The 24,708-nt window shown below is 38.3% G+C and overlaps 1 protein-coding gene and 1 pseudogene across 1 annotated transcript in view; one reads left to right on the top strand and one right to left on the bottom strand.

Annotated features, from left to right (window-relative positions):
- Positions 1–23,445, top strand: part of COPB1 (COPI coat complex subunit beta 1) — a 48,876-nt gene extending 25,431 nt beyond the window's left edge. The window contains exons 15-22 of the mRNA XM_003919862.3: positions 10,017–10,244; positions 11,382–11,561; positions 16,010–16,154; positions 17,081–17,200; positions 20,377–20,522; positions 21,422–21,511; positions 22,281–22,436; positions 23,063–23,445. Coding sequence (XP_003919911.1) covers positions 10,017–10,244; positions 11,382–11,561; positions 16,010–16,154; positions 17,081–17,200; positions 20,377–20,522; positions 21,422–21,511; positions 22,281–22,436; positions 23,063–23,122 — 1,125 coding nt within the window. The 3' untranslated portion in view covers positions 23,123–23,445. The remainder of the gene's footprint in view (positions 1–10,016; positions 10,245–11,381; positions 11,562–16,009; positions 16,155–17,080; positions 17,201–20,376; positions 20,523–21,421; positions 21,512–22,280; positions 22,437–23,062) is intronic.
- LOC104651059 (geranylgeranyl pyrophosphate synthase pseudogene) lies at positions 97–8,741 on the bottom strand (annotated as a pseudogene).
- Positions 23,446–24,708: the final 1,263 nt, after the last annotated feature.

The raw sequence follows: 24,708 nt of genomic DNA, 5'->3' as shown, positions 1-24,708 counted from the left end.
GCTAGGATTAGTTCAGGACCAGTGAAGGAAATGTCGTCCTCTCCAGCTTCTGCATCCAGTCTGTCATTTTCTGTTTTATCCAGAATGTCTCTTGAATTATTCTCGTCCGTAGTTCATACCTTCATTGTGGCTTCTGACTGTTTTGACCGAACACCGATTGACAGTGGTATGTGGTTGGTCCTCCATATTCACAGCTTCTGCACCTGCAGATTGAACCAACAGTGGATCGAAAATACCTTTTTTAAAAAAATGATAAACCAAAAAAAAGTAGAAATTTGAAAACAATACAGTGTAGCAATTATTTACATAGCATTTACAGGCATACTTCATTTTATTACATTTTGCACATACTGCATTTTTTTTTTCTTTACAAATGAAGGTATGTGGGAACCCTGAGTTGAGTAAGTCTGTTGGCACCATTTTTCTAAGTAAGTATATGCTTACTTCATATCTCTGTGTTACATTTTGGTAATTCTTACAGTATTTCAACTTCTTTCATTATTCTACATCTATTATGGTAATTTGTGATCTTTGATCTTTAATGTTACTATTACAGATGTTTTGGGGAACCAGGAACCATTCCTGTATAAAACAGTAAACATAATTGTGTGTGTTCTGACTACTCCACCAACTGGCTGTTACCCCATCTCTCTCCTCCTTGGGCCTCCCTATTCCCTGAGATACCACAATATTGAAATTAAGCCAATTAATAATCCTACAGTGGCTTCTAAGTGAAAGGAAAAGTCACACGTCTTTCACTTTAAATCAAAAGTGAGAAATGATTAAACTTAGTGAGGAGGACATGTCAAAAGCTGAGCTAAGCCAAAAGCAAGGCCTCTTTTGCCAAGTAGGTAGCCAACTTGTGAATGCAAAGGAAATACTCTTGAAGGAAATTAAAAGTGCTACTCCAGTAAACACGTGAATAAGAAACAGCTTTATTGCTGATAGAAAGTTTGGGTGGTCTGCATCGAAGATCAAACCAGCCACAAGATTCCCTTAAGCCAAAGCCTAATCCAGAGTAAGACCTTAATTCTCTTCAATTCCATGAAGGCTGAGAGAGGTGAGAAATTTCCAGAAGAAAAGTTTGAAGCTAGCAGAGATTTGTTCATGAGGTTTAAGGAAAAAAGCCTGTCTTCAGAATGTACAAGTTTGACATGAAGTAGCTAGTCCTGTTGGAGAAGCTGTGGTAAGTTATCTGGAAGATCTAGCCAAGATCATTGATGAAGGTGACCACTGAACAACAGATTTTCAGTATAGACTAAAGAACCTTATATTGGAAGAAGATGCCATCTAGGACTTTGAAAGCTAGAGAGAAGAAGTCAGTGCCTGGCTTCAAAGGATAGGGTGACTCTCTTGGTAAGGGCTAATACAACCAGTGGCTCAGTTGAAGCCGTTACTCATTTCCCATTTTGAAAATCCTAGGGCTCTTAAGAATTATGCTTAGTCTACTCTGCCTGTGCTCTGTCAGTGGAACAACAAAGCCTGTTTGTCAGCACATCTCTTTACAGGATGGTTTACCAAGTATTTTAAGCTCACCATTGAGACCTCCTGCTCAGAAAAAAAAAAAATTCCTTTTATTTTTTTAATTTTATTTTCATTTTATAATTTTTAATTTTAAACCCTGGCCCTGCTAAAAAGATTACTGCTCATTGTCAATTTAGCTGGTCGCCCAAGAGCTCTGATGGTGATATAGAAAGAAATTAATGTTTTCACAAAATCCATTCTGCAGCAACAGATGAAGGAGTAGTTTCAACTCTTATTATTTATGAAACAAAATCCATAGAACACTTGTGGTAGTAGGGCAGAGTTTGTCACAATGTCTTATCACAACAATTTCTAACATTCACATTGGGCCTGTATAAATGTGACTCCTTTTGATTCCTTCAGCTTTGTGTTATGTTGGTTTTTTTGTACAGCAGATTTCTAAATTGAAACAGTTTCATTCACATCACTCTTATTTCCTTAGTTTTTGGAGAATAACAGGTTGGTCTAATTTTTTTATTTTATTTTTTACTTTTTTTTTTTTTTTAAGATGGGGTTTCACCATGATGGCCAGGCTGGTCTTGAACTCCTGACCTCAGGTGATCCACCCATCTCAGCCTCCCAAAGTGTTAGGATTACAGGCGTGAGCCACCGCGCCCAGCTTTTTTTTTTTTTTTTTTTTTTTTTTGAGACGGAGTTTCATTCTTGTTGCCCAGGCTGGAGTACAATGGCATGATCTTGGCTCACTACATCCTCCGCCTCCCCAGTTCAAGCACTTCCCCTGCCTCAGCCTTCCGAGTAGCTGGGATTAAAGGTGCCTGCCACCACACTAGTTTTCTGTATTTTTAGTAGAGACAGGGTTTTACCATGTTGACCAGGCTGGTCTCAAACTCCTGACCTCAGGTGATCACCCGCTTTGGCCTCCCAAAGTGCTGGGATTACAGGTGTGAGCCACCGCACTCGGCCTGGTCTAAAATGTTTAAAAGTTGATAGGCTAAAAAGAAAAAAATAAGTAGCTAAAATAAGCTACCAGGGCCAGTCAAGAATGGCTTAGTATTCATTTTTTTTGAACATTGTACTTAAGTGCTTTATTAGAGCTTCTAGCACGTGGTTACCAACATGTATATCAATTTCTTTACAGGCTTTATTTATATAAATTTAAGGGATACAGTGCAGCTTTATTACATGGATTTATTACATAGCGGTGATGTCTGGGCTTTTAGTGTAAACATTAGCTGAATGATGTACATTATATCTTATTTATAGGCTTTAGATTCAAGCTCTTTTTGTTTGTTTTTTTGAGACAGAGTCTTGCTCTGTCACCCAGGCTGGAGTGTAGTGGCGCGATCTTGGCTCACTGCAAGCTCTGCCTCCTGGGTTCAAGCAATTCTGCCTCAGACTCCCGAATAGCTGGGATTACAGGCGCCTGCCACCACGCCCGGCTAATTGTGTTTTTAGTAGAGATGGGGTTTCACCATATTGTTCCCTGCATTGTAGATTAGCATAATCATCTCTAATTGGGAAAAAGGAGTCCACTAATAGTAACTTTAAATCTACTTTGTAATCAGAGAACAACTTCATGAGGCCTACTGCTAATCCAAATAGTTCACCTGTCTTTTGCACATTGTAGCTTATAGTTTTCTACAATGATACAGGCATTATTATCCCTCCAGAAAATACTGTAGGCCTTGTCCTTGATGAAGTTCTAGAAGCTGAAGAGTAAAAAGTTTCACTGCATCTGAATGATCAAGGGTTAAGGCTTTCTTTAAGCCAAGGAAATATACATAATAGGCACAACTGATGACAGATGGAATTCCATAGATGCTGTGTGCCACAAGAAGCCATGTTGGAGTTTTGAGTTGTCTTCGATATTATTGATGGGTAAATTGGCATTATCACTGAGGTGACAAAAATGCCACATTTTTGTCACCTCAGTGATAATCTATAGTTTGTCTTCTGGAACTTTCAGCCAGTGATTAAATTGCCTGCGAAAGTTTGGTTCGTATCTGTTTACCTGGTAACTGAAATATGTACTTAAAGATTTCTAGAATTCTTTGGACTGTTTCTTGAGTCTTTATTGTTTTTAAATTTCAAACTGGTAATTCAACAATGATAGCATGACATTCACTCTGCTGGTCCTGGAATAGGACCATGTTGAGAACGTCTTTGTTGAGAACCAGCATCAGCTTACTTCTTTATAGTTCAGACCAAGGCTACATGAATACCTACATGAATCCCTCCCTTTACTTCACGACAGAACTCTCCACTACTCAGCCGCTAGCAACACCACATTTACTTGCTGTAAGAAAATGTGCCATCCTAGTCACACTCAAGAAACACATTTCTTAAAGGCTATAGCTGTCACAGTAATTTCTCTGATGGAGCTGGGCAAAGTAAATTGAAAACCTTCTGGAAAGGATTCACCATTCTAGATGCCATTAACAACATTCATGATTTGTGGAAGGTTTTTTTTGTTTTTTTTTTGAGACAGAGTTTTGCTCTTGTCGCCCAGGCTGGAGTGCGATGGGGTGATCTGGGCTCATTGCAACCTCTGTCTCCTAGGTTTGAGTGATTCTCTTGCCTCAGCCTCCCAAGTAGCTGGGATTACATGCATGCACCACCAAGCCTGGCTAATTTTTTGTATTTTTGGTGGAGACAGGGTTTTGCCATGTTGGTCAGGCTGGTCTTGAACTCCTGACCTCAGGTGATCCAGCCTCCCAAAGTCCTGGGATTACAGGCGTGAGCCACCCCACCCAGCCAAGATACCAGTATTAACAGGAGTTTGGAAGAAGTTGATTCCATCCCTCATAGATGACTTTGGAGGGGTCCAAGTCTTCAGTGGAAACAGTAACTGCAGATGTGATGGAAATAGCAACAGAACTAGAATTAGAAGTGGATCCTGAAGATATTTTCTCACGAGACCAAGAAAATTGTCAGATGAGGAGTTCCTTCTTATAGATGAGCAAAGGAAGTATTTTGTTGAGATAGAATCTACTTCTTGTATAGATGCTGACTCCTTGAGAAGAAGTGGAAATGACAACAAAGGATTTAGAATATTTTATAAACTTAGTGATGAAAGCAGCAACAGGATTTTTAAATTGCCTTCAATTTTGAAAGAAGTTCTGCTGTGGATAAATGCTATAAAACAGCATTGCATGCTATAAAGAAGTCTTTTGTGAAAGGAAGAGTCATTTGATGCAGCAGACTTCATTATCTTATTTTCAGAAATTTCCACAGCCACCCCAGCCTTCACCAATCACCACCCTGATCAGGGAGCAGCTATCAACATGGAGGCAAGACCTTCCACCAGTGTAAAGATTATACCTTGCTGAAGGCTTAGGTGATTGTTAGCATTTTTCAGCACAAAGTATTTTTAAATTACAGTATTATAGTATGTACTTTTTTTTTTTTTTTTTTTTTTTTGAGACAGAGTCTGGCTCTGTCTCCTAGGCTGGAGTGTAGTGGGGCAATCTTGGCTCACCACAACCTTCACTTCCTGTGTTCAAGGGATTCTCCTGCCTCAGCCTCCCAAGTAGCTGGCATTACAGGTGCCTACCACCACGCCCAGCTAATTTTTGTATTTTTTAGTAGAGACAATTTTGCCATGTTGGCAAGGCTGGTCTTGAACTCGTGACCTCAGGTGATCTGCCTGCCTCAGCCTCCAGAGTGCTAGTATTAAAGGCACGAGCCACCACGCCCAGCCTTTACATACATTTTTTTTTAGACATAATGCTATTACACATGTATTACACACTTAATAGATGACAATATAATGTAAAACATAACTTTTTTAAACCTTGGGAAAGCAAAATATTAATGTGATTCACTGTATTGTGATGTTTACTTTATTTTGATGTGGAACCTAACTTGCAATATCTCCAGGGTATGCCTGTACATTCTGTGAGGTCTTTAAGTAATCTAGAGATGATCTGTAGTATATGGGAGGATATGCATAGGTTATGTGTAAAGACTATGCTGTTTTATGTAAAGGAGTTTAGCATCCACACATTTTGGTATCTGAGGGAGTTCCTGGAACTGATTGTATTGAGGGATTAGCTGTGCTTCCATTCCCCCAGTCCCTACTCCCATCCTTATGCTATTGTCCTCTTTGTCATGTTATAAACCATGATATATTATTGTTATTTTTGTTTTAAATTGTCAGTTCTTGCTTTTTTTAAAAAAATAACTATATGGAGGGAGTTATTTTTATAGTGTCTGGACTGAAATGGGAAGGGAACATGCATAGCCAGGTGTAAGCTGAGAGTTGGGAGCAGGGTGGAGTTAAGTACCTTCTGGGTGTTTTTTATTCTTTCTTTTTATATTGTGATAAAATACGCATTACATATAAGTAACCTTTTTTAACCTTTTTTAAGTGTTCAGTAAGTACATTCGCATTGTTGCGTAACTATCACTGCCATTCATCTCTAGTGCTTTTTTTTTTTATTTTGAGGTGGAGTATCGCTCCGTCGCCCAGGCCGGAATGCAGTGGTACACTCTTGGCTCACTGCAACTTCTGCCTCCAAGGTTGAAGCGATTCTCCTGCCTCAGCCTCCTGAGTAGCTGGGATTACAGGTGCGCGCCACCATGCTCAGCTAATTTTGGTATTTTTAGTAGAGATGGAGTTTCACTGTGTTGGTCAGGCTAATCTCAAACCCCTGACCTCATGATCTGCCTGCCTCAGTCTCCCAAAATGCTGGGATTACAGGCATGAGCCACCATGCCTGGCTCTCTAGTGCTTTTTAATCATTTCAAACTGAAACTCTACCAAGAAAATAACAATTCCCCATTCCTTTCTCCACCATCCCCAGCCTCTGGTAACCTTATACTTTCTGTCTGTATGAACTTGGCTATTCTAGGTACCTCATCTAAGAGGAGTCATATAATACGTGTCCTTTTGTGTCTAACTGACTTCACTTAACATTGTGTCTTCATGGCTCATCCTTGTTAACATATCAGAATTTTCTTGCTTTTAAGGTTAAATGACATTCTACTGTACATATGTGTATATACCACTTTCTGTTTATCCATTTGTCTATTATAAATAACTTTTAAAGTTTTTTTATTATTTATTTATTTTTTTAGACAGGATCTTGCTCTGTTGCCCAGGCTGGAATGCAGTGGTGTGATCTCGGCTCACTGCAACCTCTGTCTCCTGGGTTCAAGCAATTCTCCTGCCTCAGCCTCCCGAGTAGCTGGGATCACAGGCATGCACCACCACACCTGGCTAATTTTTGTATTTTTGGTGGAGACAGAGTTTCACCATGTTGGCCAAGCTGGTCTCAAACTCCTGTCTCAGGTGATCTGCCCGCCTCTGCCTCCGAAAGTGCTGGGATTACAGATGTGGGCCACTGGGTCCGGACTCAAGATTTTTTTAGTATGAGAAAAAGCCTTATATAATTTACTTGCATTTTTACCACTTATGTGTTCTTTTTTCTTTAGTGTAAATTCAGACTTCTATCTGGTATTTCCTTTCTGCCTAAATAACTGATCATTCTTATAACACAGGTCTACTGGTTAAGAATTCTCTCAGCTTTTACACTGGCCGGGCGCAATGGCTCAAGCCTGTAATCCCAGCACTTTGGGAGGCCGAGGCGGGTGGATCATGAGGTCAAGAGATCGAGACCATCCTGGTCAACATGGTGAAACCCCGTCTCTACTAAAAATACAAAAAAGTCAGCTGGACATGGTGGCACATGCCTGTAATCCCAGCTACTTGGGAGGCTGAGGCAGGAGAATTGCCTGAACCCAGGAGGCGGAGGTTGGGGTGAGCCGAGATCGTGCCATTGCACTCCAGCCTGGGTAACAAGAGTGAAACTCCGTTTCAAAAAAAAAAGAATTCTCTCAGCTTTCATTTGCCTGAAAGTCTTTATTTTGCCTCCATTTTTAAAAAGTCTATGATAGAATTGTGAATGTTGTTTTCCATTTATTTTTTGGTATTACTAAAACAAACAAGGAATGATGTTAAAACTACAAAAAAAAGTTACTGATAGTTATAGCACTCAAGTGCAAATCTTGTTAATATTGTGGAAGAGATAGAAACATCAAAAGATAGAATTACATTACCAGATATAAAAATTGAAATATTTCCTTCCTCCAAAAAGGGTTTAAGTTGGCTTTTATCTGTAAATGACTTTTTCCCCTACTAGTAATGGTTTTGTATTTTACAATAGGGCAGTTGCACTTAACATTATAACATTTTCCCATGTTCCTATAAACTCTTCTTAGTCATAATCACAATATTTAATAGCTATGTAATAGTCCATTAAGTGTATGGTCCCTTCATTAATCTTTTTTTTTTTTTTTTTTTTTTTTTGAGATGGAATTTCACTCTTGTTACCCAGGCTGGAGTGCAATGGCTCGATCTCGGCTCACCACAGTCTCCGCCTCCTGGGTTCAGGCAATTCTCCTGCCTCAGCCTCCTGAGTAGATGGGATTACAGGCACGTGCCACCATGCCCAGCTAATTTTTTGTATTTTTAGTAGAGATGGGGTTTCACCATGTTGACCAGGATGGTTTCGATCTCTTGACCTCGTGATCCCCCTGCCTCGGCCTCCCAAAGTGCTGGGATTACAGGCTTGAGCCACCGCGCCCGGCTCATTAATCTTAAATACAATTGGGCATTTCCATTTTAGATTGGGGATTTTCAAAGGGTTTTTCTTTTTTTTAATTCCATCATAAGAAAAGCCATAAATGAGAGCCAGATAATTTACAGGTATATTATCCCCTATCAATTGATTTGATTTATGAGCAGTAATTTATGTTGAAACTCTTGTGGGCATTTATTTATTCAGATCTGGTCACAGGGCAATATTTAAAGTATGCTTTTTTAAAGCCTCCAACATACTTTGTATCTCAGAGTTAAGTTTGCTTTCCTCTCTTGGTTGCGTCACTTCTGGAAGTTGGGAAAATGTTTGCTGATATCTCCTTAAAAGAGTCAGTTTCTTGTAACATACCAAGTTAATAGTGTTTGCAGTGTTTGGTACAAGAAGGAAGTTTGGTTGCCTATCTCACTGGTGCGTCTTCATTCATACCATTTCCAACACTCCTCATTTGTTTGCGTAGGACTGAGTTTCTGGTATCATATATCTTTTGCCTAAAGAATTTGCTTTAAAATTTCTTACAGTGTAGATTTGTTGGCAACAGATTCTCCCAGTTTTTGTCTGGAAAAAGTTTATTTTTTGTATAGTTTTGAAAGTTACCTTTGTAGGTATAGGATTCTTGGTGTGGTTTTCTTCATGCTTGCTGTACTTTTGGTTCATTGATTTTGTTGGGTCTGCAGTGAGTTTGTTGGGTCTGCAGGTTTATGTCTCTATCAGTTTGGGAAATTTTCATTCATTTCCTTAGATTTTTTTCTGTCCCCTCCTCTCTTTCCTCTCCTTTTGGAGACAGCATCCAAGTTTGGAGGATTCATACTTTAGTCTTCTGCAGGTTTTTCCCCAGGCCTCCAGTAGTTTTGCATGCATGTGTGCAGATCAATATTCAGCCAAAGCAATTTGGCAAACACATAGAGCATATTGTGTCAGGATAATGCTACATGAGACTAAAAAAGTAAGTTGCAATCACTTATAGAAGACTTTGAAAAGCAGGCTGAGTAATATGGATCTTGATATGAAGGCTGACAATCATTATAAGTGTTTACATGGGGAGTGAAATTATTGGTGTAGTATAAAAATTAAGGTAGCAGCAGCAGGTGATCATGCTTAGCAGTACCAATAATGAGACAGCCTAATTTTAGGTACTTGTGATGCAGTACCATGTGAAATACAAAACATCATCTATCTAGTATTCTGGTCAAAAGTGTGGGATGTTCTACAAAACAACTGGCTTCAGTTCTTTAAAAAAGTGCAATTAAAAACAAAAAGGCAGAGAACTGGTCTAGATTAAGAGGGATGAAAGAGAAAAATAATAAAATAAAATTCATGAAGGTGATCCTAGATTTAAAAAATAAAAAACATTTTAAGGCAGTTTAGGAAGATTTATTTGGATTCAGAGTATAGAAGATATATTTTAAGATTGTTGTATTTTTCAGGTGAGAAAATGATATATGTGGTTTGTAGGAAACTCTTTTGACTCTTAGGAGATGAATGCTAAGTATTTATGAGGTGAAGACTCTTTCATATATCAGCCAAAAGAATAAGCGTATATATATATAGAATAGGTAAGCAAATGTGGCAAAATGTTAACAATTAGTAGAGTGTATCATTGTTTTAACTTTCCCGTAGTTGGGATTAAAAAGGACAGCATCAACATGTGAAGTGGTAACAGGGAAGGACTGGAGCAAGGGAAAACAGTTAAAAAGCCATTGCTGTCTCAAAATGAGGACTAACGCAGATCTTAGAGAGTGGCATTTAAGAGTAGAAAGAAAAGAGAAGGATGCAAAAACAGATACGGACATAAAATCCAAAGAATTTTAAGTCTTACTCAGGTAAAGTGAAAATTTAGGTTTATTTCCTGGATTGTGAGTTATAATTAAGTGACATGATTGCAATCTGAGAATCATGACAATGTCAGTAATCCATTTCTCTACTTTTCAGTCTTTTGTTGCTGAGGCTATGTTGCTCATGGCTACTATCCTGCATTTGGGAAAATCTTCTCTTCCTAAGAAGCCAATTACTGATGATGATGTGGATCGAATTTCCCTGTGTCTCAAGGTCTTGTCTGAATGTTCACCTTTAATGAATGACATTTTCAATAAGGAATGCAGACAGTCCCTTTCTCACATGTTATCTGCTAAACTAGAAGAAGAGAAATTATCCCAAAAGGTAAGGTATCTATGATGAGGCAACAAAAGTGCTTTGTGTGTCTGGGTGCAGTGACTCACACCTGTAATCACAGCACTTTGGGAGGGTGAGGCAGGAGGACTGCTTGGGGCCAGGTGTTTGAGACCTACCTGGGCAACATAGTAAGCCCCTGTCTCAACAAAAAATGAGAAAATTAGTCAGGCCTGGTGGTATGTGTCTGTCATTCCAGCTACTTGGGAGGCTGAGGAAGAAGGATCACATGAACCTAGGAGTTCAAGGCTTCAGTGAGCTATGATCACACCACTGCACTCCAGCCTGGGCAACAGAGTTAAGACTATCTCAAAAAAAAAAAAAAAAAAAGAAAGAAAGAAAAGAAAAAAAGTGCTTTGTGGGTTTTCTTGTTGTTTTGTTGATTTTTCAGTCTTTATATGTGAGGGCTGTCCTTATTAAAGGCCTCTAAAAACTATCTTTTCTTATTGAAGAGAGACTTGTTTGTTTGTTTGTTTTTATTGCATTTTAGGTTTGGGGGTACATGTGAAGAAAATGCAAGATTGTTGCATAGGTACACACATGGCAGTGTGGTTTGCTGCCTTCCTTCCCCTCACCTGTATCTGTCATTTCTCCCCATGCTATCTCTTCCCACCTCCCCACCCCCCATCCCTCCCCCATTTCCCTCCAACGGACCCCAGTGTGTAGTGCTCCCCTCCCTGTGTCCATGTGTTCTCATTGTTCAACACCCACTTATGAGTGAGAACATGCGGTGTTTGATTTTCTGCTCTTGTGTCAGTTTGCTGAGAATGATGGTTTCCAGGTTCATCCATGTTCCTACAAAGGACACGAACTCATCGTTTTTGATGGCTGCATGATATTCCATGGTGTATATGTACCACATTTTCCCTATCCAGTCTATCATCGATAGGCATTTGGGTTGGTTCCAGGTCTTTGCTATTGTAAACAGTGCTGCAATTAACATTCGTGCGCATGTGTCCTTATAGTAGAATGATTTATAATCCTTTGGATATATACCCAGTAATGGGATTGCTGGGTCAAATGGGATTTCTATTTTTAGGTCCTTGAGGAATCGCCACACTGTCTTCCACAATGTTTGAATTAATTTACACTCCCACCAACAGTGACTTTGTTCTGTTCTCAACACAGAAAGAATCTGAAAAGAGGAATGTGACAGTACAGCCTGATGACCCCATTTCCTTCATGCAACTAACTGCTAAGAATGAAATGAACTGCAAGGAAGATCAGTTTCAGTTGAGTTTGCTGGCAGCAATGGGTAACACACAGAGGAAAGAGGCAGCAGATCCTCTAGCGTCTAAACTTAACAAGGTAACAGAATGTCCGATAGACTCTAAATTATTTAAATTGGCTCCTTAAGGAAGTTGTTAGTCCTGCCATTTTTAAAAGAAAAATAGTTATACAGCATTAGTTTTTATCAAGTCACTGTGATAGGTCCATTAAACCTCATTTGAAACTCAGAAGCTAATGAATTACTTTACTGCTATATGTGATAGTACTGTAAATCCATCAGATGGTTTTATGATTTGATCTAGTTGTGTGTAAAATCATAGACCAATAAATAGAAGTTGAAAGGAGGGGATCCTTAAAAGTTAACTGAACTTTTTAAACGGAGGCTGAACAGGCAGAACCCTAGCCTCTTCCCACATCTTGACCTCAACTTCTCTTGTTCCCCACTAGTTGAAATAGAGCAAATTTACTTTTATATTCTTTTTTTTTTCTTTTTTTTTTTTTTTTGAGACAGAGTTTCGCTCTTGTTACCCAGGCTAGAGTGCAATGGCGCGATCTCGGCTCACCGCGATCTCGGCTCACCGCAACCTCCGCCTCCTGGGTTCAGGCAATTCTCCTGCCTCAGCCTCCTGAGTAGCTGGGATTACAGGCACGTGCCACCATGCCCAGCTAATTTTTTGTATTTTTAGTAGAGACGGGGTTTCACCATGTTGACCAGGATGGTCTTGATCTCTTGACCTCGTGATCCCCCTGCCTCGGCCTCCCAAAGTGCTGGGATTACAGGCTTGAGCCACCGCGCCTGGCTTTTTATATTCTTAATATATTGAGTTCCATATAGAATTTTATTAGGAAAATGATTCTATTTTCTTAAATATATGAATTTAAGAATCAGTGATCTAGTTTAATCCCTCATCTATTAGATTGAGTGAACAGTCTTACATTGATTTTGTTTAAGGTAAGGTTGGTAGCAGAATTGGAACTACTGAAACAATTTCTCTCCCTTAAAATTGGGAATTGATATCAATAATATTACATTTATAAAATTAAAAAAATTTTTTTGAATTATAAAAATTACGTAAGATTTTCCATGTTAACCTATTTGTAAGTATGGAGTTCTTTGGTATTAATTAAATTGACATTGTTACACATTCACATTGTTAGGCATCCATCTCCAGTACTGTTTTCATCTTGCAAAGCTGAAATTATGCCCATTAAACAATAACTCCACATTCCTACTTCCACTCAACCCCTGCTTCCCCCCAGCCACCAGTCCATTTTCTGTCTCTGTGATTTTGACTATTTTAAGTACCTCATAGAATGCTTATGGAGAAGGACTAGAAAAAAGGTGGAGAGATGAAGTATTTTTACATGGAGAATCATTTCCTTAAACATTTTGTTGATTCTCCTGCTCAGGGAATCTGAAGTTCCCAGGAAGTGGGCAGCAAAAACACTAGATGGGACCAGAAAGCCCTGGGTTTGACTTCTGGTTCTACTCTCTGCTAGCTGTGTGAACTTGAGTGAATCACGGCACTTCTCTGGACCCTAGATTTCTCACCTGTCACTTTAGGCAGTTGAGCAAACAGGTTCCCAAATCTCTTGCCACCTAGAGCCTTCCAACTTAAGGATGCATGAACCTTAGAAGGCCCCAGGTCTTAAGCAGGACCTGAGAACCCAGGGCTGAGAAACACAGGAGGTGGAAGAAGGTGAGGAGGTGGGTGAAGAGATGTGAAGTTGGGTGCTGGGGAGAGGGCTGATGAGAGAATTCCAGGTAAGCATGACCAGAACCATCACTATCAGCTAAGGGTTTTATACTTTTCCAAAAGGAAAAAAAAACTTGTTTTATCTATAACAACCCATTATATTCTCACAAGAGTTTATTATGAAAGCTATTTGTATAGTTAATGGATTTATTGACCATAAAACTAACAAATTCCCCAGACATTGTCTCTCAAGTTCTTATAAATGTAAAACACACAAATGTTCAACTTTTTGCCTCTGCAGAAGGACTAGAAGGGACCATTTAAAAAAATGTAACAAATTTGGTTAAGAGCATGATCATATTGGTAAATATTTAAATTTTTCAGAATGACTACTTTACAATATTTTTTAATAAAATAAAACATGATTAAAAAAAGAGGTAGAACAATACAGTATTTTTCCTTTTGTGACTGGCTTATTTTACTCAGTATAATATCTTCAAGATTCATTCATGTTTTACCATATATCAGAATTTCCTTCCTTATTAAGATTGAATAATAAATATTTCATTTTAAGTATATGCCACATTTTGTTTATCCATATATCCGTCCCTGGGTATGTGGATTGCTATGAAGAATGCTGCTTTTAACACAGATGTACAAATATCTGTTCAAGTTTCTGCTTTCACTTCTTTTGGGTATATATCTAGAAGCAGAATTGCTGGATCATATGGTAATTGTACTTTTAATTTTGTTGAGGAACCTCCATGATGTTTTGCATAGTGGCTACACCATTTTACATTCTTAAAAGGGTTCCAATTTCTTCATATCCTTGCCAATACTTGTTTTGTTTTTTTGATAATAGCCATCTTAATGTGTATGTGAAGTGATATCTCATTGTGGTTTTGATTTGCATTTTCCTAATGATTAGTGATGTTGGGTGTCTTGTCTTTTTTTTTTTTTTTTTTTTTTTTTTTGAGACGGAGTTTCGCTCTTGTTACCCAGGCTGGAGTGCAATGGCGCAATCTTGGCTCACCGCAACCTCCGCCTCCTGGGTTCAGGCAATTCTCCTGCCTCAGCCTCCTGAGTAACTGGGATTACAGGCACGCACCACCATGCCCAGCTAATTTTTTGTATTTTTAGTAGAGACAGGGTTTCACCTTGTTGACCAGGATGGTCTCGATCTCTTGACCTCGTGATCCGCCCGCCTCGGCCTCCCAAAGTGCTGGGATTACAGGCTTGAGCCACCGCGCCCGGCCCCTGTCTTGTCTTTTTTTTAGACAGAGTTTCACTCGTTACCCAGGCTGGAGTGCAATGGCGTGATCTCGGCTCACTGCAACCTCCACCTCCTGGGTTCAGGCAATTCTCCTGCCTCAGCCTCCTGAGTAGCTGGGATTACAGGCACGCGCCACCATGCCCAGCTAATTTTTTTTGGTTTTAGTAGAGACGGGGTTTCGTCATGTTGACCAGGATGGTCTCGATGTCTTGACCTCGTGATCCACCCGCCTCAGCCTCCCAAAGTGCTGGGATTACAGGCTTGAGCCACCACGCCCGGCCGTTGGGTGTCTTTTCATGTGCTTATTGGCCATTTGTATGTTTTCTTTAGAGAACTGTTTGTTCAAGTCCTGTGCCCATTTTTAAATTGGGTTGCTTGTTTTTTTTGTTTGAATTTCAGAAGTTCTTAATATTCTGGATGCTAACCCTCTTACCAGATGCATGATTTGCAAATATTTTCTCCTGTTCTGTAGGTTGCCTTTTCATTGTGTTGATAATATCATTTGATGCACAAAAACATTTAATTTTGGGCCGGGCGCGGTGGCTCAAGCCTGTAATCCCAGCACTTTGGGAGGCCGAGGCGGGTGGATCACGAGGTCAAGAGATCGAGACCCTCCTGGTCAACATGGTGAAACCCTGTCTCTACTAAAAATACTAAAAATTAGCTGGGCATGGTGGCGTGTGCCTGTAATCCCAGCTACTCAGGAGGCTGAGGCAGGAGAATTGCCTGAACCCAGGAGGCGGAGGTTGCGGTGAGCCGAGGTCACGCCATTGCACTCCAGCCTGGGCAACAAGAGCAAAACTCCGTCTCAAAAAAAAAAAAAAAAAAAAAAAATTTAATTTTGATGTTTAATCTATTTTTTCTTTTATTGCCTATGCTTTTGGTGACAGTATTACATTTTTAAAGTGCTATACTTTGGGTGTGTTTAAATTTAGAGTGGGAGGGCATTTGTAATTTTATCTTGGTGGTATTATCATCATTTCTTACTTTATTATTTGTTTAGTTCCTGAGTATAGGTAGCAAGGACTACCACATGATTTGAATTTTATTTGAATCCTGTGTTTCATAGAGCAAGTAGTGAGTTTAGATACTTACTGAGGGATTTAAATGAAAGTGTATCCAAATGTATTCAGTTGGTTAAATTGGGATAATGTTTAATGTGTTTGCTAAACATATTTAACATCTTTCTGCTACTGAATTTATAAGCTTAAAATTCAACATATATAATACCTTATACTGAGTTATTGAGCTTAAAAACAAATAGATGTTTGGATGCCATCTTTTAAATCAGAGTTTTAAATTCTATATTGTTTGAGTAACTTTAAAATAAAAACAAACAAAAAAACAAAAAAAACCTCTATGACCTGTTATTTCTGATGTCCCAGTTTCAATTTCCGTTTCTGCATTACAAAACAATTTTATTTTACCTATCTCAAAATGACTTTTCTAATCGAAGCAACTTTGTTAATAACCTATCAGACTTAATCATTTGGCTAGGATATGTTTGGTGAAATTGCAGCTGTCATTTGATTATATCTTTATTTTTGTTTTGACAGGTTACCCAGTTGACAGGTTTCTCAGATCCTGTATATGCAGAAGCTTATGTTCATGTCAACCAATATGATATTGTCCTGGATGTACTTGTTGTGAACCAAACCAGTGATACTTTGCAGAACTGCACATTAGAATTAGCTACACTAGGTGAGGAAATTTACCATTAAGGAAAGAATGTTGTCACATAGTACATCTTTATGACAGATTAAGGGAGGTGCACAGGTTTCAGTATAAAAATTCTTTCTTGAACCTTTATTGACATTTTGAACCAAGGCTTAGTTTTCATTACCATTTAGTTTCCTTCAACTTCAGTTTTTCGAACCTCTGTCATACTGACTTTCTTATGCTCTTGGCACATTCAGATGCATTCATTTAATAAGCTTAATCTAGCGAATGTCAGTCTTTCTAGATATAATTAGAGCTATTTAAGTCACAGATTGAGCAGGTGGCTCACTTAGTTAAATTTCTGATTGCCTCATTACAGAACTAAGTATTTTCTGAATGTATGACTGTTAGATACCACGTGACCAAAGTAATAAATCATATCACATTTAGCAACATGAGATATGTATTTTTTTCTTTTTTTTTTTTTTTTTAACCTGAATGCATTTTTTTTTTATTAAGATCTGAGATAGGAACGGTCATACTTAGTACTGAAAGGTAGACAATAAAATGGGCCATGAAAGGGGCAGGGGAAAGGTACTGTCTCTTGTTCAAGGGATTCAACCAGAAATAAAACCTATATACAAGCATGTGTGTAGCTTCTTAATAAAGACATGAATCAGACTGCTCACTTTCACATCTGGTTTTGAGGTTGGGAAATGTAAATTGTCTATGGGAACAGTGTAGTGCCCCCATCAAATTTCGTATGGCTTATGCAAGAGTTAAGGAACTTCAGGATATCAAGGGGAAAACAAGAAACTGTTAAGCTGCATACATTTTAAGGATTTATGGGGTGAGTGTGTGTGTGTGTGTGTGTGTGTGTGTGTGTGTGTAGAAAAAAATTACATCTTATCTTGCTAAATGTGATATATGTATATATATTTTAACCGTATCCAAACTCTTTCTTTCAGGGGATCTGAAACTTGTGGAAAAGCCATCTCCTTTGACTCTTGCTCCTCATGATTTCGCAAATATTAAAGCTAATGTCAAAGTAGCATCAACAGAAAATGGAATAATTTTTGGTAATATAGGTAAGGTGCTGTTTCATGGCATGTAATGTGTGAATATTTTTACTAAAGAATTTCTATAGTGACTAGCTGGGGACATTGTATGAGGAGAGGATCTAAATCCATTTATTCTTAATTTATGAGGCACTCTCTATGGTACCAGGCATTGTAGTATGTTCTGGATGTACACAAATGAACCAGATAGGGTCACTGTCCTCAAAAAACTGTCAGGCAAAAGGAGATGGGTAAGGAAATATATAATTATAGTCCAATGTGATACAGGATGGTTTATATACTATATGCTTTGAGGTTCCGAAAAAAAATGCTAACAGCGTGGAAGGCTTTATAAAGGAAGATGGTATGTTATCAAAGGATAATATTTGACCTGAGTCATTTTTTGCCAGGCACACAAGGGTATTTCAGACCTAGGGATCAACTTATATAGAGTCATTCAGTCAATAAGCTTATTTTGTTGCAATTTCTGTCATAAGGATAGGGCTACCATGGTGAGGAAAAAATGATAGATTGTGTTCGAGTATGGGAAAGCAGACATATAAAATAGATAGATATGTGCAATCAGTAATGGTAAGTGCTTTGATAAAAAAAAGCCTGTACTAAGTAAGGTAGAAATCCGTAAAGGGATTTGATCAATTGTCAGAGTGTTGGGGGATTGGGGAAAAAGGTTAGAAAAGATTTCATGGAGAAGCTAGTGCTCAGTAGAACACTATACATAGATGAGGATGCAGTTAGAACAAATGCAAGTGATTTGATATACTTGGAGTTTAGAATGGGTTGGAGAATGATGGCAAGAAAAGAATGAAGTTAGGAAGGTTAGCAGGATAACTAACCTTCCTATTTTATTTGTCATGCTAAGGATTTTAGACTTTATCATTGAGCAATTATAAACGAGTGGCTTATAACATTGTATCTTTCTGTGACAGTACTATAGAAGATTGATTGGAAGAGGCAGGAAGATTAACTAGTAGACTATTACAGAAGCCCAAGTGAGAGATGCCAGAGGACTTGAGCCAACCCAGTAGTGGAATGGAGAGAAGGATGAATATTTTGTTAAGGGTATGGTTAGTGGTGAAAGAAGAAGTGGCTAGAGTAACCCTCAGATTTCCAGATTGAGTTTTTTGAGTTTTTTATGTCATTACCAAAACCGGATATACAGGAGAGAAGAACAAACTTTAGAAAGACATAATAGGTTAAGTTTTGAGCAGGTTCGGTATTAGAGTGTCTAAAGATATTCAAGGACAGTTTGATGTGAGTCTGGGACTCGAACAAGAGGTCTAAACTAGAGATAGATCAGGCGTGGTGACTCACATCTGTAATCTCAGCACTTTGGGAGACCAGGGTGGATGGATTACCTGAGGTCAGGAGTTAGAGACCAGCCTGGCCAACATGGCAAAACCCTGTCTCTACTAATAATACAAAATTAGTCTGGCATGGTGGCACACGCCTGTAGTCCCAGCTACTTGGGAGACTGAGGCAGGTGAATAGCTTGAACCAGAAGGCGGAGGTTGCAGCGAGCTGAGATCGCATCATTGCACTCCAGCCTGGGCGACAGCAAGGCTCTGTCTCATTGTTTAAAAGCCACAGGAATAGAAGAAATCACCCACAGAGGGCATAAAGACTAAAAAGAGGGGAGATTTGAAAACAATCTAAGCAAACAGCAATACGGAAAGCTTGGTCAGAGGAGAAAGAGCCTACGAAGGTATCTGAAGTATGGTTAGAAAAGTAAGGAAAAACCTTCAGGAAGTATTTGAAGCTGCACAGGACCAAATAACTAGTTATTAAAGTCTGAAAGAGAGGTCTTTTGGATTTGGCTATTAGGGATTTAAAAACATTTATTGTGGGACATCTTGGGCTTGGTGGTAGGTTGAAGACTAAATAGGAGATAAAGAAATAAAGGTAGTGTATACTATTCTGAGTGTAGGAACTTGGCTTAAATTAGGAATAGGAAAGGGTAGTACCAAGAAGAGAAGGCAAGAATGAGTGAGGATTTATTTTTTGAAGATAAGGACAACCTTGAGTATATTTATAGACTATAAGGGAAGAAAGTTGGTAGAGAATGGGAAGGTAAAGATGTAAGAATGAAAGAGATAATGATTGGAATGGGGTCCTGTGCCAAAGCAGGGATCACAGATAGCAGAAAGTATTAATCTTGAAGAAAAGAGGCAGTACTTCTCTGATAACGTATGAGAGGGAAGGATGTGAAAGTTGATTCAGAGAGAGATTTGTTTTTAGATGTGGGGCTGAAAATTAAAGGAGCTCATTCTTGGTAGCCTCAGTTTTCTCTGAAAGTAGAAATGTGGCGGAATGTCAAGAAAAGAGCCTAGAAAGAGAAATGCAGGCTCCAATCAGATTATAACTCTCTACTGTGGAAGAGATGGTCATAGAAGCAAATATAGTCAGCCTTCTGTATCCATGAGTTCCACATCCATGGATTCAATCAGCCATGAACTAAAAATATTTAAGAAAAAAATGATGATTGTATCTATACTGAACATACAGATTTTTTTCTTGTCATTATATCCTAAACAATACAGTATACTATTTACATAGCATTTATGTTGTATTAGGTACTTTAATTAAGCTGGTGAATGATTTAAAATATGTGAGAAGATATGTATAGGTTATGCAAATACTGTGCCATTTAATATCAGGGACTTGAGCATCTACAGATTTTGGTATACATAGAGGGTCCTGGAAGCAATTCCCTATTAATACTGAGGGATGACTAATCTTGTATCATTAAGTAGTGTGGGTCAGCAATATTTATTCAAAAATATTAGTTAAGCATCTTCTATGGGAACATCATCTACTTGTATATCCACTGCAGTGCCTAGGACGCTGCAACTGCCTTGTAAGTACTCACTGAATTGAATTACTGGTTTAACAACAAAAAATAAATTCTGTTCCCACCACTTATCAGTTGTGTGATCTGGAACAACTTATTTAAAACTCTCTGTGTTTTCATTTCTTCATGTGTAAGATGGAAGATGATAATACTATAAGATAGAATTGATGGGAGTATTAAGTAACATTTGTAAAGCATGTAGAATAGAGCTCTGTACATAGTATTATATAAACAATCTTATTGTTAATATTGTAGTTGTTTGGATATTTGGATATTAAAATTTTTTTAATTGAAGCTTCCCCAGTGATTATGGATCTTTTTGTATATGTAATTGCAGTTTATGATGTCTCTGGAGCAGCAAGTGACAGAAATTGTGTGGTCCTCAGTGATATTCACATTGACATCATGGACTATATCCAGCCTGCAACTTGCACTGATGCAGAATTCCGTCAGATGTGGGCCGAATTCGAATGGGAAAACAAAGTTAGTCTTTGGGAGATTTTCTTATACTCCTTTATCTTCCTTTTGCCTGATGTTGAGGAGTTTGCTAATAAAATTAATCTCGCTAAAAAGTATCTGAAATGAAAAGCAAGTAGTCTTTTAAGTATTTATTCTTGCAAATTAGCTTTAACTAGAAATCATGTTAAGTAGTTTGGTAATTTGCTGTTATAAATTGATTACAGTAGCAGTTCTGTAGCTAATCTGATAGGTCTGGACATTATGGATGATATTCCATCCCTTCTATGTATGATTAAAAGTTAACCATTTAATCTAGTGTCTGAAAAAGGCTTTACAAAGTTCATGGTCTGTTGAGGAACTTTGGCCCTTTAAGCCTTGACTTTTATTAGAAATACTCTTTATGAGGCTAGGTGCGGTAGCTCATGCCTGTAATCCCAGCACTTTGGGGCACTGAGGCAGGCAGATTGCTCATGCTCAGAGTTTTAGACCAGCCTGAGCAACATGGTGAAACTCCATCTGTACAAAAAAATTAGAAAAATTAGCCCAGTGTAGTGGTGCATGCCGGTAGTCCCAGCTACTCCGGAGACTGAGGTGGGAGGATCGCTTGAACCTGAGAGGTCAAGGATGCAGTGAGCTGAAATCACACTACTGCACTCCAGCCTGGGTGACAGAATGAGATGCTGTCTCAAAAAAAGGAATAAATATTCTATATGCTTCATATAGAATCTCTGAAGTTATCTTTATTGGGAAGTACTGATGCCAACCTGCAGCTCATTGGATTTTATAGATGTTACTTAGTTTCTTGGTATCTATTCCTTCCAACCTAAACAGTAGGAACAAGTTTTTAGTATGACATACCAGTAATTCACAGCTTTCTCACTAAAAGATTTATGATCTTGACTTTTTTTTTCCCCTCTCTACAGGTGACAGTTAACACCAATATGATTGATTTAAATGACTACTTACAGCACATATTAAAGTCAACCAATATGAAATGTCTGACACCAGAGAAGGTAAAATTTGACTAGGAAACTCTTAAATCTGATGGAATTATATAGGAGTTTCCTGGCCTTTCAGTATTTCCTCTAGGACATTTTCTGTTATTCAACATGAAAAAAGCAGTGCCATTCATAGGATATTTGAATCTGCTTACCTCTTTCTATTGGAATATAATATCCTACTTGTTCCTAGTGCAGTGACTCAACTGAATAGTCAGATTAGTTTTTTTGTTTTCTTGTCAATCTCCTTATTCAGCTAGAGGCACATTCTAAAATAGTTGATGCCAAGTGTGGTGGCTCATGCCTGTAATCCTAGCACTTTGAAAGGCTGAGATGGGCGGATCACCTGAGGTCAGGAGTTTGAGACCAGCCTGGACAATATAGCGAAACTCCATCTCTACTAAAAATATAAAAATTAGCCGGGCATGGTGGCATGTGCTTGTAATCCCAGGTACTCAAGAGGCTGAGGTGGGCGGATCACTTAAGGTCAGGAGTTTAAGATCAGCCTGGCCAACATGGTGAAACCTTGTCTCTACTAAAAATAAAAAATTAGTGTGGTGGCATGTGCCTGTAATCCCAGCTACTTGGGAGGCTGAGGCAGGAGAATCGCTTGAACCTGGGAGGTGGAGGTTGCAGTGAGCTGAGAATGCGCCACTGCACTCCAGCTTCAGCTTGGGCAGGAGAGCGAGACTCTGTCTCAAATAAAAAAAAAAAATCACCTATGCTGTTTGGTTTTTCCTATATGTAGGTATCTAGTAATGAATTTCTCACAAATTTTTTCCAGGCCCTTTCTGGTTACTGTGGCTTTATGGCAGCCAACCTTTATGCTCGTTCCATATTTGGTGAAGATGCACTTGCAAATGTCAGCATTGAGAAGCCAATTCACCAGGGACCAGATGCTGCTGTTACTGGCCACATAAGAATTCGTGCAAAGAGTCAGGTAATGATTCCTCTTTTTGAGAGTATCTCTGGACAGAACAAAGGGAGGAGGAATTTAGGACTTTCTTATTTCTATATGTAATATCTTTTTAGCATTAGATGCTTATACATATATAATAATAGTATGCTGTAAAGTATAACCTTTCTCATTAAAATTTCTCACCTTTTGGGCCCCTCATTCTGGGATATTTGCCTAAAACCAGATTGATTTCTATGGAGTGTTTGTGAAATGGGTTCTCTAGAATTTTTTGAAAGCCAAGGTATAAATCTAGTTACTAATTAGCTCGGCATGGTAGCACATGCCTGTAATCCCAGCTACTCAGGAGGCTGAAACAGTGGAATCACTTGAACCTGGGAGGTGGAGGTTGCAGTGAGCCAGGATCATGCCATTGCACTCTGGTCTGGGTAACAGTGAGACTTCATCTCAAAAAAAAAAAAAAGTCGTGACTACTTGAAAATCTAGCACTAAAAAGTAATTAACCCAGTAAAGTTTTGGTGAGTCTGTTTGGTATGTCTTTGATTTATTGTTGATAATGGTGTCATTGAATGGGGGCTTAATTAATATGGAATAACCTACTGCTTATATATAGTTTAAATAAATATAAATATCTTCATTCTTCTTTACAGGGAATGGCCTTAAGTCTTGGAGATAAAATCAACTTGTCACAGAAGAAAACTAGTATATAAAAATAAAAAGTTCTTGAAGCTTTACAGTTAAAATTTAGGTATGGGCTTACTGGACTCCAACATCTTTTGTACTCTTTCATGCTTATATGTTATATAGAATCTGAGTTCATGCTGAATGCATTCCAGCCAATAATTTATAGCCTTTCCCTTAAATCAAGATTGAGTTTAAAATTATAGTTTGTCTTTTGTCTTACTTAACAGTTCTGAATGCTGTCCTCAAAGTATATAATGTTCCTCTCATGTACCAAGACCCTTTTCACAGGACAATAAACAGATCTATTCATAAATTTGTTATTTTATAAATAAATGATTACATAATTTTAGTTATGTAGCAATGGATTTCTTTTAGTTGGGTTATAAATTTCTATTATAAATTTAAATTGCTGAGTTGTGAATTTATACAGCTCATATTCAGAGAATTTACAAAGTCAATGACATAAAATAAGGTAGGCCTTGATTCACTTGGTTGTTTTTTACTTATTTAATATTCCAGCATTGCTATCTCTAAAAATGCATTATCGTGTTTTGAAGTGATTTTCTCCCAAATTTAGCTCCAGGGAGAAAGTATCAAAATAAATTGAGAAAACAGATCACTCTTCAGTTTAAAGAAGTATTATATACCCTGACTGAAATAGATATACTTGAATCATAATGAATAGCAGATAATCCAAAATAGATTTTTTAATCATTCACATTTAGTTTGGGGTGTTCTATGTTTGTGAGGATTTAAATTGGTTCTAACCAATTACTGAAGCTGGAACTGGGAGGATTCAACTGTAGAGGATTCAAAAAGCTGTCTTCTCTATTGCGTCTATGCCTTACTCACTCCTCCCCCTTTTTTCACTTCACACGGGCTGGATACCATCACACTGCAGTATAATTCCAAATGCTTCTCCAAGTTAAGTTTCCCAGAGTCTGATTGTGCTGTCCTTTTGGCTTTTACCTTCACTGAGGATGACTGAGATAGTCTGATTTTTTTTTAGTGAAAAGACTGTTATTTGTCTACCAGCTAGGCTTTAGGCTGCATTCCCTATGAGTCTATAGTTAAGGTCTGTGAAGGACTGAAAGCAGCGTCTCCTGTTTCAGTAATAATGAAATAATTTGTTTGGCATTCAACGAGATTGATACCTTGTATGTGAAGCTACTTGCTTTAAAATAAAAAAAACCCAGAAGATTACAGGGCATTTGAGATTCCACAGCACTGAGATCTTAGAACAAAGCCCCGGCTTATCAAATGGGAAAGATACTGGGAATGCAGAGAAGGGATGTTGATTCAAGGGTAGAGATTTGCAGTGAGAGCAAAGGAGCCAGTGCAACTTTGTTTGGATTAGATCGTTTCCCAAACTCTGTTCTACTGAACGTTAGTTTCCTTAGATGTCATTAGATATTCTGAGTGAAAAAGCAGTTCCATAGTCAAGTAAGTTGGGAAAAGCTTCGTGCTGTCCTGCACCAGGGATTCATGGTGCACATTAGCATGCCAGAGATTCTGAGAGGAAAGCAGATTAGTTTGGTTTAACCCAGTATATCCTAATCTTACTTTACCAGGGAATCCTTTTTCCATGACCTATTGACAATATATGGGACAA

This window comes from Saimiri boliviensis, chromosome 6 (genome assembly GCF_048565385.1).
Source record: "Saimiri boliviensis isolate mSaiBol1 chromosome 6, mSaiBol1.pri, whole genome shotgun sequence".
NCBI lineage: Eukaryota > Metazoa > Chordata > Mammalia > Primates > Cebidae > Saimiri > Saimiri boliviensis.
The sequence above is the reverse complement of the archived record's forward strand: the minus strand, read 5'-3'. Positions and strand labels throughout refer to the sequence as shown.